This window comes from Rhinopithecus roxellana, chromosome 1 (assembly GCF_007565055.1).
Source record: "Rhinopithecus roxellana isolate Shanxi Qingling chromosome 1, ASM756505v1, whole genome shotgun sequence".
Classification (NCBI taxonomy): Eukaryota; Metazoa; Chordata; class Mammalia; order Primates; family Cercopithecidae; genus Rhinopithecus; species Rhinopithecus roxellana.
Window position 1 is genome coordinate 144366020 of NC_044549.1, and position 19576 is coordinate 144385595.

At 33.6% G+C, this 19576-nt stretch overlaps 1 protein-coding gene across 2 annotated transcripts in view; it reads left to right on the forward strand.

The window, feature by feature from the left end:
• Window positions 1-19576, forward strand: part of ZBBX (zinc finger B-box domain containing) — a 141676-nt gene that overhangs the window by 23455 nt on the left and 98645 nt on the right. For both annotated transcript variants that reach the window (XM_030938483.1, XM_030938480.1), the window contains exon 9: window positions 8111-8206. In XM_030938483.1, coding sequence (XP_030794343.1) covers window positions 8111-8206 — 96 coding nt within the window. The remainder of the gene's footprint in view (window positions 1-8110; window positions 8207-19576) is intronic.

Below are 19576 nucleotides of genomic sequence, written 5' to 3' on the forward strand. Positions count from 1 at the left end.
ATATTTTCTTTTTTTTTTGTTATTATACTTTAAGTTCTAGGGTACATGTGCATAACGTGCAGGTTTGTTACATATGTATACTTGTGCCATGTTGGTGTGCTGCACCCATCAACTTGTCAGCACCCATCAACTCGTCATTTACGTCAAGTATAACTCCCAATGCAATCCCTCCTCCCTCCCCCCTCCCCGTGATAGGCCCCGGTGTGTGATGTTCCCCTTCCCAAGTCCAAGTGATCTCATTGTTCAGTTCCCACCTATGAGTGAGAACATACGGTGTTTGGTTTTCTGTTCTTGCGATAGTTTGCTGAGAATGATGGTTTCCAGCTGCATCCATGTCCCTACAAAGGGCACAAATTCATCCTTTTTTATGGCTGTATAGTATTCCATGGTGTATATGTGCCACATTTTCTTAATCCAGTCTGTCACTGATGGACATTTGGGTTGATTCCAAGTCTTTGCTATTGTGAATAGTGCTGCAATAAACATACACGTGCATGTGTCTTTATAGCAGCATGATTTATAATCCTTTGGGTATATACCCAGTAATGAGATGGCTGGGTCATATGGTACTTCTAGTTCTAGATCCTTGAGGAATTGCCATACTGTTTTCCATAATGGTTGAACTAGTTTACAATCCCACCAACAGTGTAAAAGTGTTCCTATTTCCCCACATCCTCTCCAGCACCTGTTGTTTCCTGACTTTTTAATGATTGCCATTCTAACTGGTGTGAGATGGTATCTCATTGTGGTTTTGATTTGCATCTCTCTGATGGCCAGTGATGATGAGAATTTTTTCATGTGTCTGTTGGCTGTATGAATGTCTTCTTTTGAGAAATGTCTGTTCATATTCTTTGCCCACTTTTTGATGGGGTTGTTTGTTTTTTTCTTGCAAATTTGTTTGAGTTCTTTGTAGGTTCTGGATATTAGCCCTTTGTCAGATGAGTAGATTGCAAAAATTTTCTCCCATTCTGTAGGTTGCTTGTTCACTCTGTTGGTAGTTTCTTTTGCTGTGCAGAAGCTCTTCAGTTTAATTAGATCCATTGTCAATTTTGGCTTTTGTTGCCATTGCTTTTGGTGTTTTAGACATGAAGTCCTTGCCCATGCCTATGTCCTGAATGGTATTCCCTAGGTTTTCTTCTAGGGTTTTTATGGTATTCGGTCTAACATTTAAGTCTCTAATCCATCTTGAATTAATTTTCGTATAAGGAGTAAGGAAAGGATCCAGTTTCAGCTTTCTACTTATGGCTAGCCAGTTTTCCCAGCACCATTTATTAAATAGGGAATCCTTTCCCCATTTCTTGTTTCTCTCAGGTTTGTCAAAGATCAGATGGCTGTAGATGTGTGGTATTATTTCTGAGGACTCTGTTCTGTTCCATTGGTCTATAGCTCTGTTTTGGTACCAGTACCATGCTGTTTTGGTTACTGTAGCCTTGTAGTATAGTTTGAAGTCAGGTAGTGTGATGCCTCTAGCTTTGTTCTTTTGACTTAGGATTGTCTTGGCAATGCGGGCTCTTTTTTGGTTCCATATGAACTTTAAAGCAGTTTTTTCCAATTTTGTGAAGAAACTCATTGATAGCTTGATGGGGATGGCATTGAATCTATAAATTACCTTGGGCAGTATGGCCATTTTCATGATATTGATTCTTCCTATCCATGAGCATGGTATGCAGTTATCATTGAAGGTACTGCAGCATCATTTGCAGTTTTAAATATAACACATAGGTAAAAAGCAGTTTCCTCTTCAAAGAATGTAATGATTATATATACTAATATTTGTATATTATGTTATAGTTTTAGAGAACTTAGCCATAATCATTTCTGACTTAAATCTATATTGTTAGGTTTATTTAATGGCAGTTTTAACTGGACTCTGAGTTAGAATGCTGCACATCTAATAAAGAGCTAATAACAATATTAAATGTAAAACCCTAGCTCTTGGTAGTAGAATATTCTTCTTATTATATTATTTGATATTATGTTCGACAATAAGGAATCTTAAAAAATTATTACTGTCCAGAAATTTGTAAAAATTATAAACAAATGGTAATGTGTCTTAAGTTAAAAGTATGAAAGCCAAAAGGTGCTTACAGGTTGAATTAAATTGTTGGGATCTGCTCCTAATGATCTGAAAAGGAATTATACAGGAGCTATGAGTCAGTATTTTTTGTGACTCCTACTCTGTGGCAAGTACTTGAGCCATGGAACTTGAAAGGTATGACACAAGTAGATAGAGCTTGACCTGAAAATAAAGGATCTGTTTTTCAAGAAGGTAGGAAAAGTAAGAAGAAGGATGTCCAAGACAAGATAAGCAGCATGTGCCTTGGCTGGAAAGCACATGAGAGTGACATTGTATGCAGTGATTAAACAGCTGATTTACTTGAAAAACATTGTGTGGACAAGCCAGAATTTAGAATAAATAATTTAAACAGTCTTTTAAAAGATTTTAAGAAATAATGTTATTTTATTTGAATAAAAATAATATCCCGTATTAGTTGTCAACACATAATAATAAGCTATTTAAAAATTCAAGTTAGGCAGATTTAATGAAATAGACCATGGTACTGTTAAACTCTGATGTTATCTTTTGTGCTTAGCATCTGTCATTGCATATGGTTATGCTGACTGGATAATTAGAGTGAATATATATATTTGAAGGCCACATACGTGTGTATGTGGATATATATAAAGGAGATATATATATATGTGTGTGTGTGTATATATATATTTCCCTGGCCTTCACCAGGGAAAATTGTGTATGGGAGATAGGAGTTAAGGGCTTGTGTTTTGGGAGTTTGAAACTCAACTTTACCTGTTATTAGCTATGTGACCTTCAGCAAATGACTTAATCCCTCTTTGTCTCTGTTTCCTCATTTGTGAAATAGCTTACTAGGGATAATAGTTATCTGTACCTCAAAGTTATTACATGTAATGAGTTAATACATGTGAAATATTTAGCATTGTGTCCAGCACATAGATGGAAGATAATAAACAGTGTGCTTTTGTTGTTGGCAACATTTTTAGTGACCTATCCATTTACATATATTGATGGCAAAAACGAAGCCCAAAAGTTCCAATTTTCTTATGTATTAATTTGGCAAATGTGAATAACTTAATTAAACTCAAATGGATTCTGACGCTTAGCACAACTGATCATCAGATTAACAAGATATTTGTTAAAACTGCAGTTGGATATTCCATCATTGAGGAAGCATCTGTGGTGGAAAGGAGTCCTTATTTACATTTTTAGCATGTTTCTGCCAGTTGTCCAAACTGCCTAAAAAGATTTTCCAATTGGAGTTCATTTTAACTCAATTTTAATCCAAATATCCTTGTAAAACAAAATACATAAGCTTACTCTTCAAGTCCAGCATTGATCTTCCAGTCTACAGATATTCGTTTGGCTACTTTTACTAAAAGTATGTTGTTAACAGATACTTGGCTTAAAATTATATGCTGAAACTCATTTTCAGTTTTCTGCATTATAGTGTAAAAACAGTGCCAAATGTTTAGGGGAAATTCACTTAAAATTAGCAAGTTATATTAAATAAAAATTATTCAGTGTATATTTTGAAATACATATTAATATAATGATATAACCAGGTATTTATATAAAATTATCATTTTAAAGTTTATTTTACATTTAAAATATGGATTTAGGATAATGTTTTTATCATTTCTCCGGAAGAATGAAGCTCATGAAACAAGAATGGAAAGAGGGGACTAGTTTCTATGCTAGGGATAGTGTTTGTTTTTCTTCAGATTAAGTAAAAAGTCCATCCTGTTTTAGCTAATCACACCTGAAAAATACACATTTGGATTTTGATACATACCAGACCATGCATTCATTTTAAATACTGAATTTTATTTTATTGTGGATTTTTTCAAGGTTTTTCAATACAAATGGTTCCTGCCTTACCATTTTTGACTTACAATTTTTTGACTTTATGATGTGTAAAAACAGTATGTATTCAGTAGAAACCATACTTCAAAGTTTAAATTCTGATATTTTCCCAGGCTAGTGATATGTGGTAAAATACGATGCTAGGAAGTTCATAGTCAGCCGTGTGATCATGAAGGTTAAAAGAAAACACAAGATATTCAACAATTTATTATAAAATAGGTTTGTGTTAGATGATTTTGCCCAAACGTAAGCTAATGTAAGTGTTTTGAGCGCATTTAAGGTTAGCCAGGCTAAGCTATGATGCTTAGTAGGTTAGTTGTACTAAGTACGTTTTCGACTTATAATGTTTTCAATTTATGATGGGTTTATTCAGCAGTAGCCACATTGTAAGTTGAAGAGTATCTGTAACTGATTACTATTTTAGTTTATTGTAAGTGATTAATTTAATGATTAGTAATGTGTATTGTGGTTAAGAGCTTAAGCTTTGAGCCACATGGTAGAATTGAATTCCTGTCCCCACTATTAGCTTTTATGACTCTGGACAAATTCTTCATCATTATGTTCCTTTGTTATTTCTTCTTCATTATGGAGATACGATGATGATTGTAAATTTATAGAGTTGTTGTGAGGATTAAATGAGATAAAACATATCATATCACTGCTTTGTTAAAATTTATTATTTTTATTTTTATAGATTTAGTTGGTACAAGTGAAGTTTTGTTACCTGGAGGTATTGCATAGTGATGAAGTCTGGGCTTTTAGTACCCACCATCTGAATGGGAACATTGTAGCCACTATGTAATTTTTCAGTCCTTACCCCTCTCCCACCGTTGCAATATATGGAGTCTCCGATGTCTATTTTTCTACTCTGTATGTCCATGTGTTTAGTTAACACCTGTTGTTTAGCTCTCCCACTTACAAGTAAGATCATGCAGTATTTGACTTCCTGTTTATGAGTGATTTCACTTAGGATAATGGCCTCCATCTCGTTCCTTTCATGTTGCTGCAAAAGACATAAAATCATTCTTTTTCATAGTGGAGTAGTATTCCATGGTATGTATCTTACATTTTCTTTATGCAATCAATTGATGAGTCTTCAGAGAAGCCGTTAGGGTTTTCTAGTCATAAGATAACATCATTAGCAAACAGAAATAATTTGACTTCCTTTTTTTCTAATTGAGTTTTTTTTTTTGAATCAGAGTCTCGCTCTGTCGCCCAGGCTGGAGTGCAGTGGCATGATCTCGGCTCACTGCAAGCTCCGCCTCCTGGGTTCACGCCATTCTCCTGCCTCAGCGTCCTGGAACTACAGGAGTCTGCCAACATGCCTGGCTAATTGTTTTTGTTTTGTTTTGTTTTGTTTTGTTTTGTTTTGTTTTGTTTTGTTTTTTTAGTAGAGACGGGAGTTTCACCATGTTAGCCAGGATGGTCTCGATCTGCTGACCTCGTGATTCACGCGCCTCAGCCTCCCAAAGTGCTAGAATTACAGGCCTGAGCCACCGCGCCCGGCCTGGATGCCTTTTATTTCTTTCTTTTGCCTGATTGTTCTGGCTAGGAATTCCAGTACTATGTTGAATAGAAGTGGTAAAAGTAGGCATCCTTGTCTTTTTGTAGTTGTTAGGGGGAATGTTTTAGACATTTCCCAGTTCAGTAAGATGTTGGCTGGGGTTTGTTGTCTTATGACCTTTATTATTTTGTGAATGTTTCTTCTGTGCCTAGTTCTTTGAGGGTTTTTATCATGGAGTGATGCTGAATGTTATCAGATACTTTTTCTGCATCTACTGAGATATCATGTCGTTTTGGTTTTAATTCTGTTTATGTGGTGAATCACGTTTATTGGTTTGCATATGTTGAGACATCCCCCATCCCCTGGATAAGACCCACTTGATTATGGAGTAGTATCTTTCTGATGTGTTGTTGGATTCAATTTGCTAGTATTTGTTTTGAGAACTTTTGTATCTATGTTTATTAATGGTATTGACCTCTAAACTTTATTGTGTCCTTGCCTAGCTTTGGTATCAGGGTTACACTGGCTTCTTAGAATGAGTAGGTAGTATTTCCTCCTTGATTTTTTTGAAATAGTTTCAGTATACTAGTATCAATTTTTCTTTTTGTGACTGGTAGAATTTGCTGTGAATCTGTATGATCTTGGCTTTTTTTGTTGTTGTTGTTCTTGGGAAAAGTTTTATGACTGATACAACTTCACTACTCATATTGGTCTGTTCAGAATTTCTGTTTTTTCCTGTTTCAGTCTTGAGAGGCTATGCGTTTCCAGGAATTTATCCATTTTCTATATGTTTTCTAGTTCGTGTGTGGAGATGCTCATAGTGGTCTCTGATGATCTTTTGTATTTCTGTGGTATCAGTTGTAATGCCACTTTTATCATGTCTTATTGTGCGTATTTGAATCCTTTCTCATTTTTCTTAATCTAGCTAGTGGTCCACCAATTTCATTAATTTTTTCAAAGACCCATTTTTTTGTTTTGTTGATTTTTAAAATGTTTTGGCTCAATTTTATTTATTTCTTCTCTGAGCTTTGTTATTTCTCTTTTTCTGCTAGCTTTAGGTTTGGTTTGCTCTTTTGTTGTTGTTGTTGTTGTTGTTGTTGTTGTTGTTCCTTGGGGTGTAATGTTAGGTTGTTGACTTGAGATCTTTCTATCTTTTTGATGTAGGCATTTGATGCTATATAGCCCGCCACCCATTAGCTGGCTGTGATAAAGGGGCTGGACTGATCCCGGGTCCCCCGCTAAACACTGGTGGGTCAGCGATGGCTATGTTGTGGGCCAGCCACCAGGAAGGGCAGAACATTCTCTTATGGCAAGGCCAGCAGACAGTTTTAGGAGAGACTGACAGGCATGGGGTGCTTTATCTGAATGCACCAGGTCATGCATTAGTAGTGGCAGAGCATGAGAACACCCAGCCTCCGCTCTTGCTCCCCGGCCCTGCAGACAGGAAGGGCACCAGTGGTCTCTGGGCAGGACTAAGACCCTTGGGGTATGGGCTCCAAGAATGGCACCTTAGTGCAGCTGCTCAGCACTTGGAAGCCTATGGGATGTCATATGAGTTCTAGCCATTCCTCTGTGTGATATCCAGACACCTCTCTACGCTAGTGTGGAGGCCTATGGGGCTCCCAGATCTCTCCATACTTAGGATTGCATAGGTCCATGGTAGGAATGTGAAAGCATTGGAAATCCTTCACTTACTCCTTCCCTGAGTCCAGATCCCAGTGACCCCAAGCAGGAAGCCCTGTTTCTCTTTTCCTCACCCTTGGTGTCTCCCATCGTCTCTCTGCTGAATTCCAGTGTTCTCTCACAGGCAGTCTATTTGAAATGTGAATATCTACTTGATACTTTGGCTCCTGTCTATAGAAAGACACACTCAAGGTACATTTAATCAACCATCTTGAACCTGGCATCCAATTTCCATTTCCTTTTCTCTTTCAGTTGGCACCATCATAGGTACAAAATATTTTACATTATTTAACTTGTCCAACAATTTTAAAATTACATTTTTAAACATCATAATTTGGAAGTTAAATATAAACTTGCCCATAATCATTTTATCAGTTATTAACATGACAGACATGGTAACATAGTTCCATCCAGTATTTTTTTCTTATACAGTATTTTTCAGTATTTTTTTTTTCCTTTGGAGATGCTTATAAGAAAAATTTTAAAGCCATATTTTGAGAACCACCAGTAAAGGAGTACCTTCCAGGGAAGTGTATAGGGATTTTGGAGGGCAAAGAGTATGCATATCATTTGAAAGTAATTATGTCATGTAAATCCGTACAGAAAGATAAAATAACTCATAAAAATGAAGGATTATTCACCCAGAGATAATACTGTTTAGTTTTTACCAGGTCAAGAAGTTTGACTTGAGGCTACTGGTTGTTTTATAATTTATTCAGAAACTATGCATACATCCATGCATCTAAAATATACATCTAAAACCTACATTAAAACTACTACATTTATTTTGTTATAAGAATAATTAGTGTTTTCAAATTAGTTTTCTTCAAAGAGTTAAGTCTTAACTGGGACAACTAGTCCCTTAACTAGTCCTAAGCCTGGGACAGGCTTCTCAATTCTGATGATATAGGTATTTAATTAGAGAAATAAATATTTAAAACATGGCATCTTTATGCAAACACTTTCTAAAAATCATACTCTTTTATAAGATTATGTAATTTTTTAAAAAAAAATCTTTTTAGGTATGCCTTGAATGTGGAGAAGATTATTGTTCAGGATGCTTTGCTAAAATTCACCAGAAAGGGGCACTAAAGCTCCACAGAACAACTCTTTTGCAGGTATGGCTTTCTAAAATGATTTACATGTAGTATGTTTATAAAATGTTTCCACATAAAGACGTTTAAAATGTGTTTAGTTATGTAGAACTCAGGATGATTTACGCTAATTTCTAAAATTCTATTATATACAGACAATCCTGAGGTATATCTTAAAATTGTTTTATTGAACACTAATCTAGACTCTATTTTACTATTTAAACTGTTTTAATGTAGTTGCAGAAACAGCTTAGAGTCTTCAGATTATGTATTCTGACTGTGAACTTGACACTTAAAAATTAGACAATATTTTTATCGTGTTTTTAAATGAACGCATAGGTTATTTTAAGTATTATTTCTATGGTTTTTAGATATAAATCTCTTTTGTTTTCAAGTTTATTTAAAAATTAGTTCTTATTTACCTTGCCCATTATTATTTAGGAAAGCTTATCTCTCAAGTTTCTATTTTTTCTTCTGTACATATAAGGACCTTTTATTTATCCTTATATGATCATTGATTTTGGAAATGCCTAAACTCAAACTCTGTCAAGTGGCTTTAAGATTCTAATACTTAAACTACAAATAGGGTTAGATATAGACATGACATTACACTAGTTACAGTTAATGATGCATTGCTTTGTCATAGATTTTATTCATTTTATAGTAATTTATTCAACAAGTATTTATTGAGTACTTTCTAGAAGGCAGGGTGTGTGCTAGGCAGTGACTTTACAGAGATGAATAATGGTAGGATCCTACTCTTAATTAATTAAGGGTTTTAATATTATCTGTAGGCAAAGGAATGGAGATAATCAGATCTGCGTTTAGAAAGATTACTGGTGAATTTCAATCTTTACGTTTATCTCAACATACTGATAAATATCAATAGCCATCAAGGGTGCTGATGACCCAAATAATGATAACCACAGAACATAAAACATACCTAACTAATATTCACCAAAGTCAATGACTTTTGAGTGACCACTCAATGTTTAGAGCCTCTGGGCAGAAAGGATGAAGGGGGAAAAAAAAAAAAAAAAAAACAACCTGATACTTGCCTCTCTCATGGTATTACAATCAGATAGTCATAAGAAATGAAAATTAATTGATATAGAAGTGAGTCTAATTGTTAACATATGAATAATATCGAATTTAACTAAAGGCATTCTACTTTGAAGATAAATACTGTAATATCATTATCACAGATGAGTTCATATTAGGAATTTTTCATTCAATGATTTATTCAGCACATTTTCTGAGTTATCACTCAGTGACTTTAAGCCCTATGCTAGCTGATATAAGAGATACAAAGAAGAATGAGACATGACTCCTTTCCTTCAGTATCTGAGCTTCGAGATTTATCCAATTTCGATTTTCTTCTTCTTGCTCTCTCTCCCTCCCTGTCTTCTCCTCTCCCTCCCACATAATTTCAAAGGATAGACTTTGCCGTGATATGGCTTATTGTGATCCAGATGCAGATATGACACCAGTAAAATCATAATTACTAAAAGCAACATGACATACAATATGCTTTCTAAACATTGAGCATTATTTTGTTTTATGCTAATGTTTTTAAAGTGTATGTATCCTGTATCTTAACAGAAGAAAGTGATCATTGCAGGTTGGAAATTTATCAAATTCCAAAGGTAGATTGGATTAAATTAGTGAGAAAGTATCTACCAAATATACACTTCATTATATATATATATACATGTATATATATAATGTATATATAATACATACAATGTATGTATAATGTATCTATATATAATATATACAATGTATATATAATGTTTACTTTTTTTGTACAAATTCCTTCAGTTTACATAGTTCTTTTGCACAAAACATTTATGGCAATCTACATACTCCTTCTGCTCCCTTTCCATCTTTATTGAGCCATGATTGACAAGAAAAAATGTGTACAATTAAGGTGCATAATTTGATATTTGACATATGTGTATATATATATATATATATACACATTTTGAAATAATCTCCAAATTCAACATAATGAATGTTTCTATCATTTCACATTACATCACCCTTTCTTTCTTTCTTTCCCTTTCTCTTTCTCCTTCCTTCCTTCCTTCCCTCCCTCCCTCCCTCCCTCCCTCCCTCCTTCCTTACTTCCTTCCTTACTTCCCTCCCTCCCTCCCTCCTTTCTTCTTTCTTTCTTTCTTTCCTTTCTTTCTTCTTTCTTTCTTTCTTTCTTTCTTTCTTTCTTTCTTTCTTTCTTCTTCTTTCTTTCTTTCTTTCTTCTTTCTTTCTTTCTTTCTTTCTTTCTTTCTTTCTTTCTTTCTTTCTTTCTTTCTTTCTCTCTCTCTCTCTCTCTCTCTCTCTTTCTTTCTTTCTTTCTTTCTTTCTTTCTTTCTTTCTTTCTTTCTTTCTTTCTCTCTGTCTCTTTCTTTTCTCTCTTTCGCTCTCTTTTTCTCTCTCTCTCTATTTCTCTTTCCTTCTTTTTCTCTCTCTGTTTCCTTCTTTTTCTCTCTTTCTCTCTTTTCTTCTTTCATGGTAAGAACATTTAAGATACTGCTAGTATTACATTCTTTGGTTTTGATTGCAGAGGAGGGGAGGTTGCTAAGCCACAGATAGTAAAATGATATTTAAGTTCCTGATAAATAAAATGATGTTAAGTTCCTAATAAATGATATTTAAGTTCCTAAAAAATAAAAGGTATTTTTTTAAAAAATATATAATCTTATAAAAGAGTATGATTTTTAGAAACTGTCTGCATAAAGATATCATGTTTTAAATATTTATTTCTCTAATTATATACCTATATCATCATTTATTAAGCTCTAATAAATGAGGTTAGAATACTCATTTATCTCTAAAAGTTAGCATACATGGTAATATGTACACAAATCAAAGAGCTTTCCAAGGACCCATGAATCTTTGAAAGGTTTCTTCAAATATTGCAATTCTTTTATGTATATAAATTTAAAGTTAAATACAATAAAGAACCATGTCTCTTCCCTGTTTGTGTTACTACTTTATGTTTCCACACCATCTGTGGAGAACAAAGTTGCTACTTGGTGCTTTTGTTGGGGAGAGTCCTGGGAAGTGTATTGTCTACCAGGGAAGTGGAATTGTGAGACTGGCACTTAGCAAAGAGCATACACAGACCTCCTGTGCTGGGAGCTAAACCTATAATGATGTTATTCTCTTTTTTATCACATTATTGCACCTAACGGAATTGCTAAGGAGTAAAGTACTTTGAAGGACACAGCTTTTTGGTTCAGCTAATTCTTAAAGCAAATTTGTCCATTTATTCATAAAACAAAAATTTTAAATTAAAAGTTTTTTAAAAAAATTTAGATTCTGCATGTGTGTGATTCCATGTAGTATTTTTCTTTCTGTGTCTGGCTTATTTCATTTACCGTAATGTCCTCCAGGTTTATCTATGTTGTCAAAGATAACAATATCTTCTTTTTAAAAGGTGAATAATATTCCATTTTTTGTATATAGGTGCAAGAAACTGTGTGAGGTAATGGATATGTTGGTATGCTCGATGGTAGTTATAATTTTACATGTATACTTATGTCATGTGCATGTACATGCATATCAAAACATCATGTTGCACATTTTTGTGTACTTTAAATATACACAATAATAAATAAATTAGATAGATGATTTTTGAAAGAAATGATTTCAAATTGTACTACATACTCCCTCCTATAAATAGAGCACAGTGAACAGTTTCACTATATGTGAGTGTCTCATGCCCATTATAATAGCCACTTTTATTATAAGAAATAAAATAAGAAAGAGGTCTCAAATAGCTGATATAGTGTTTATGATGATATATTCCCCATCAAAAATTCACTATTCTGCTTAGTACTTAATTTTTCTCCTTTATTCTGGTCTTGCCCATTCTCTGTCATCATTTCTTGACTTTAATCAATTGTCTTGTAGCTATCTGCTATTTTCTTTCTATCTCGATTCTCTGTTTAATCTTTCACTTCTTTTCTCAGTCAACATGCTTTTTTCTCTTGTTGTTTTTATTGTTTTCCTATGGATTTAGTTTTTATTGTTATTGTTGTGCTTTGTCTTTGATGGCCATTTGGTCAAATATCTCTTTTTGTTTAGCTCTCATTAACCAGTCATGTAGTGGTTTTAGTTTTTTATTGTTTTGTTAATCATTAAAGTCATGAGGCTTTGTTGACTGAATTCATTCCTAATTTGAGAAGTTAGGGAAGACATCTGATAGATGAATATTAAGCATTGCTATATAACAAGCAAGTATTCTAGGCTAACAGTGATTACACTTTATATTCTTTAACCTATGCTGTCATTTGTGCTTAATATGAAGTGTAGCCAAATTTGATAGTTGTAAACTATTTCAGCCTTTATCCAACAGCCCAGTAGGTCCTGTGAGTTTAGTCAGTAGGGATCATTTTGTACCAGCATCTCTTGTTTTCCTTAAGATCCCTGAAAAATTGGAGGCAAATATTTACATGTTGACTAGTATTGTAATTTCAAAGGGCCTTTCCTTTGATTTATGATTGATTTGTAGTTGGCAGTGATTCAAAACACTTCAAGTTTCTTTGCCTTTTCCAACCTCTGTTAAATATTTAATTAACTGAAAAATGAAGCATAAATGCATGAGAGGGAATTACTAAGAATTTAAATTTTACTTCTACATGTAGAAAGATTGTCAACACTAAGGGTTGAAACAAAAGTTATTTTCAAATGAGAAATGAGGTCTTAATACATCAGGCATTCCTATTTCCTTTTAACAATTTAAGATCAGACAGACGAGACAATGTTAATCAGAGAATAGAAGATGAGGGAACACAAAAGGCATTCTATTTGTGAAGTGTGACATGCACAAGGGGGGTTAGATTAAGTAAATCATTAATAGATTATGGTAAATATGTTTTCTTAATTGGAATGAAAAGTTTCTTAACTGAAAAGGAGAAACCTTGGGAAGGTGGGTGGTATTAATGAAAGAAAAAATAATTAAGGTAGAATTTCCAGGCAGTTTTGGTTACTGTAGCCTTGTAGTGCAGCTTGAAGTCAGATAGCCTGATGCCTCCAACTTTGTTCTTTTTGCTTAGGATTGTCTTGGCTATATGGGCTTTTTGTTGCTTCCATATGAAATTTAAAGTAGTTTTTTCTAGTTCTGTGAAGAAAGTCAATGGTAGCTCGATGGGAGACCACAGAAGGGGCAGAGTTGAGAACACACAGTTCCTTCTCTCAGAGTTACCAATAAGATTGAAATATGTGGATGACAAGTAAATGTTCTCTCAAAAAGGAATTATCATAAAGTCACATGATTTTTGAGTCCAGGTATGTGAATATTTTGAAAAAAGCATGAATTTTCTATTTGTATTAGTTAATGTTATACTTAAGAAAAATAAAATATTTTAAATGTATGTGAGCAATTGAGTATTGTCATATTCTTAACCTATTTCTTAAATATGAATAATGCATATTCCTTATACTACAAGTGTGTGTTCATTGCCCTTCAGTGATTGTTATCACCTGGCATTTCTTCTATCAAAAGATTTTAAAAACTATGTTGCTATCAACTATCAGATCTTCTGATAAATTTTAGGACCTGTGAGAAGGACTCTTTTTTGTCTTGTTCATCACAGTATCCTCAGTGCTTAACATTGTACCTGTCCTGTATAAATCAATTTTTTAATGAATAGAAATGTGAATGAGTCCTTAATGTTCTATTAAGCTTCCAAAACAACTTAAAACTGTATTTTAGGGCAAAATTTATTTTTCTCTGAATTTTGAAAGCAAGGGAATTTTTTAACCAAGGATTGGATAATTAAAAGGATTTATGCTATGTTAAGTTGTTAAATTAGTGAAGGGTTAACAAAAGCTTTTCCTCCCAAATGTGAGAATTTGACCTTTAATTAACTTTCTTGCCCTTTCCTTGGGAAACAGATAAAGGTAGTCATGTCAACTACGTTCCTAGGCATTATACTTATGGTAAGTGTAACCTCTACTTGGCAAATTACATATAAACAAGGAGAACTATACATACTCCAAGGAAGATATAGATCCCTGAGTGTAATGGGCTTTGTAACTGAAACATCCACTATGGAACTAGCCCTGGAGCTGAGGTGGGGATTGGCTCTGGTGGAAAGTAAGGTTTCTAAATCAGGTATATTCCTTATCTACCTGAGCTGTACTTCTGCTTGAACTCTTCCAAGACTACCACCAAAAAGGAACAACTGATGCTATCCTGCTGGCAAACTATTATTCCTGTCCTCATCCTTCTAAGTAGACTGATGCCAAGAGTGATTTGATGGTAGTCTTGAGATTTTAAAGGTTTAGTTAACACAGACAGACTCTGTGGTGAGTATGGCATTTAAGTCCTTGATGAGTCAGAATTTCAAACATAGAATGGTAGGATAGCCAAAAGACAAATGAAAAGCATTTGTCCAGGAATCATTGACAAAAAGTTTTTAAGAACAGCTTTATTGCTGTATAATTCATATACCACACAATTCATTCATTTGCAGTGCACAATTCAATGAATTTTGGTGTATTTACAGCTAAGTGCAACTATTAGCATAATTGATTTTAGAACATTTTTGTCACCTCAAAATGAAATCCCACACTCTTTTGCTCCATCTTCCTCCTATTTCCCTACATTATGGAGACCAATACTACTTTCTCTCTCTCTACATTAGCCTATTCTGGACATTTCATATAAATGGAATCTTGTCATATGTGGCCTTTTATAACTGGCTTCTTTTACTTGCATAGTGTTTTCAGTGTTCATCCATGTTGTACCATCTATCAGCATTCCATTTATTTTTATGGCTGAAAAACATTTCATTGTTTGATATAGCACATTTTGTTTATTCATTCATCATTTGATGGGTATTTGGGTTGTTTCCACCTTTTGGCTATTACAAATAATGCCGCCATGAACATTTGTGTACAAGTTTTTGTGTGGACGTATGTTTTTATTTCTCTTGGCTAGATACCCAGTGGTGGAATTGCTGGGTCATATGGTAACTCCATTTTTAATTGTTTGAGGAACTGCCAGACTGTTTTTCAAAGTGGCTGCAGCATATTGCATTCCAATCAGCCATGTACAAGAGTTCTGATTTCTCTACTTCCAAGCCACCACTTGTTATTATCTGACTTTTTGGTCTAGCATCCTAGTAATATGAAGCATTAGCACATCGTGGTTTGGTTTGCATTTTGATGGCTAATGATGTTGAACATCTTTTCATGTACTTGGTGGCCATTTGTATATCTTCCTGGGATAAATTTTGACAAGAATTTTTAGAAAACCTAGATGTGGGATAGTTCAGTAGCCTGCACTTTAATGAAGTTATATCTGTGGCAATTACTTTTAGATGCCTGTTCTAAGAAAAGCTAGGGAGGGGGAAATAAAGATAATTGAAAGAGGTAGGGAGAATGGAAAGTAGAGTTAATGAAGAGTAGGGAGAAGGTCAGTGGCTTAGTGAGTATATTACAGCAGCAAATGACAGAGCAACCGACACAGTAGAGAGGGTAGCTGCAGTACAGGGTCTTAACCTAGAGATGGCATGAATCAACCTTAAAGGGAGAGGTGGATGTTTCTGTGATGTTTATGCTGAAGAAATTTTGAAAGATCATATTTATATATGCAAGTTCAGAAGCTTGCAGGGCTATTACGAAAATCACATTAAATGCCAACAATTATAAAAGTATTCTGCTCATAGAAGGTGCTCCATACATTAGGTTTTATCAGTCAGGATACAGTATTAGTAGGAATTCAACCCCATTCCTATACTATCTACATTTAAAGCCCAGGAAACAATGTAATATTAATGATGAGTTCAAAGGATTAATGAAAAGATTAATTTTGTGTTGAGGGCTGTTTTCTTTTTTTATTACAGTTCTATTGAGGTATAATTGTAGACAAAACTGCACATCTTTAATGTACACAATTTGATGGGTTTGGACATGTGCATATACTCATTATATCATCACCAGAATAATGGTAATACATCCATCCATCACCTCCAAAAGTTTCCTGTGTCCCTTGTTGTTTTTTGTGGTAAAAACACTTACCATGGACCAGGAAGGTATTACGATAATTGAAATAAGGAAGTTACAGAAGGACAAATACTACATAACTCTGCTTATATGAGGTATTTTAAACAGTCAAATTTATAGAAGCAGAAATTAGAATAGTGGTAGTTAGTGGATAGGGGAAATAGACATTTTTCAATGGGTACAAGGTTAAAGTTAGCAATATAAATGAGTTCTAGGTACCTGTTGTACAACATAGTACCTATAGTTAATAATACAGATGTATGCATGTGGGGGTGTTTTTAAAAGCATTATAGTTATACATATTTTGGATATGTGTAGGCTTTTGTATTTAAAAAACCCATGCAATAAAAGTTTTAGAGCTCAATGTATCAGAGTATATATAAAAATAAAAATACAGTCTTCCAATTTATTCACACATAGAGGATAATAGACTCTCAATTTTGGAGGGGACCATAAAGATCACTAGTCTAACCCACTGTCTGAACCTTTAGTCAATCATATTGATGCAGAATATTTGAGGGGCTTTTATAATTGGCAGGTGCTACCTATGTTATCGCATGATTTTTTTTCATGGAACCTGACAAATTTTTACAGTAGTTTATTGGCTATATGTTATGTTCATTGGTCTTTATGGTATACCAGTTATCTAATTGTCATATAACAGCAATATTATATTTAAAAACCAAATATAACAAATTATTGATTGCTACTTGTTAGCAAGTTTATTCTGCTATACCTAAAAATGTTATTCATTTCATTGAATATGAAATTTCTTCCTTATGTAGTTCAAATAAGCTCATGATTTTTTTCATGGAATCCGACAAATTTTACAGTAATTTTGCTTGCTATAATATACGTTATGTTCATTGGTCTTTATGGGATACTAATTATCTAATTGTGATATAACTGCAATACTGTATTTAAAAACCAAATATAACAAATCAGTTATTGCTATTTTTTAGTAATTTTATTCTGTCATACCTAAAAATGTTATTCATTTCATTGCATATACAATTTCTTCCTTATGTAGCTCAAATATGAATAATTGCTGAAAGCAGTTAACTCATCTGGATGCAATATACTTGTAATATTAATTGAAAACAATTGCCAGTACTTTCTAAGATAATTAATATAGTGCATAATTATATGGCATCAAAACTGCAAATAGAAAGCAAAATTACAGGTGTGAGTTTCTTATGTTATTTTCTTGTTGCTATTCTGTCTCACTTTTGAGATTGCTTTCTAAGTAGAATTTTGTAATGTAATAAAAATTGAAAGGTACAGTTATTTAAACCAAAATCCAATATTGTTATGTTTCCTGAGACCAGGTGCTTTAAACTATTTTGACAATATGTTACTTTTTCAGCTATTACATTTGTATGTTGTCTTATTTTAAAATATTTTAACTGGATTAGATATGTTTTATTTCATTGTTTTTGTTATTTTATAAAGTACTAAATAGAGTCCAGATTGAATCCAGATTTCGTGTTATTTTATGAAGTACTAGATATTGAGTCCAGTTTTATTTAATCTATCTTTTAAATAATAAGGTGCATTCATAAACAGGAGCATGTGTCCAGGTCCTTGTTTTTTTTTTTTTTTTTTTTTTTTTTTTTTTTTTTTTTTTTTTTTTTTTTTTTTTTTTTTTTGCCACTCTGTGGGTCAGGGAGGAGTAATAATACATAAATCTTTAATTAATAAAACCAGATAGAAATCAGACCTTTAGAGGAAAGGTTAATCTAAGAGTCTTTTAAGTACTACTTAAAGTAATACTTACATGATGTTGGAATAAGCAATAAATTTCAGCTACATGAATTTCACATTTGCAGGATTTGATTTCTGTCTAGCTTGCAATAAGTAGTTTTTTATACCCTTGATATTTCTGTACCACTACTCATGCAAATACCATATCTGTTTTTAGAAATATGATGAGCAGAACTGGATTTAAGAACATGATTCTGCTGTTCTTCCATTGCAATTTTATTTCATCTAGTAAATATTTATTTTCCTCTTGTTTCTCTGTGTGTTTAGATGGGGGCTTTTCCTCAAATGCTGTTTTTCTTTTCCAGTTGTCGTCCATATACAAATTTCTTCCTTTTGCTTCTCTACGTTTTCCAGTTGGCCTGAAATTTACTGCCCCGCACCCCCAACACTTTCTTTTGGTTCTAGCAGTAGATGAAAACTTTGATCCAATCATTTAGGGATAGCTTCCTTCAATTTTCAGAGAGAACTTAGACTTGACTATGATAAAGCCTATTTTTAGGCAATAAATTTGGTCTAAAACTATCTATAAAGATGGAACCATAAGAAAAGCAAAGTACTAGTTTGCTTTAAGAATAGAAAGCATATTTTAATAATGTAAAAAATTGAGAGATAATGCTCATCTTTTTCATCCTTGTTTAACGGATTAAGATGTTCAAAATTATGTATTTTTATAAGAAAATTACTTTTATTTTGCAAAGATATTTTTACTAAGTGGAAATTTGATGGGTTTATTGCATCCTGCCATAGGTCCATGATACTTTGAGGAATTTATTTGCTTGGTGTAGCTAGTACCTGCTTGGTGTAGTTAGGTCTATGATAATATGAGTAATTTATCTACTTGGTGTAGTAATTTCTTTATAGCTCCCAACTTCTCGGATTTAGTCTATTTTGTTATTATTGATTTTAGATCATAGGATCCTCATACTCATAGTGCAATGTATTCCATGTAATGTGTAAATAGAAATATCCTGGCAAAATAATCTGTACAGGTTTCTTTGGATAAATAAACCTTAGCAAATGTTTTGATGACTTCTAATAACAAAGTTGTTTTACTACAAATTAAAGCATAATTTTTTAGTATACATGTGCTGCTGCCACAACACGATATATGATTCCTGATGGATGAAGTCGGAAGCCATCATTCTCAGCAAACTAACACAGGAACAGAAAACCAATCAACTCTCACTCGTAAGTGGGAGTTGAACAATGAGAATACGTGGACAAGGTGAGGGAAACAACACCCACCAGAGCCTTTTGACGCGTGAGAGGCAGGGGGAGGAAGAACATTAGGACAAATACCTAATGCATGCAGGGCTTAAAACCTAGATAATGGATTGATAGGTGCAGCAAACCACCATGGCACACATACACCTATGTAACAAACCTGCACATTCTCCACATGTATCCCGGAACTTAAAATAGAAACAAAACAAAACAAAACAAATATTTCTCATTTGGAGAATCGCCCACGTAATTAACAGGGCTTGAGGGAAGATTAGGGCTAGGAGAAGGCCACTCAAATCCTATGGTGCTTTGTAACCAAAACCCAAACAAAAGCAGTTAACAAATCCTAGTTAAAACACTAAGGCATACTTCTTGAGGGTTTGTTCTTCC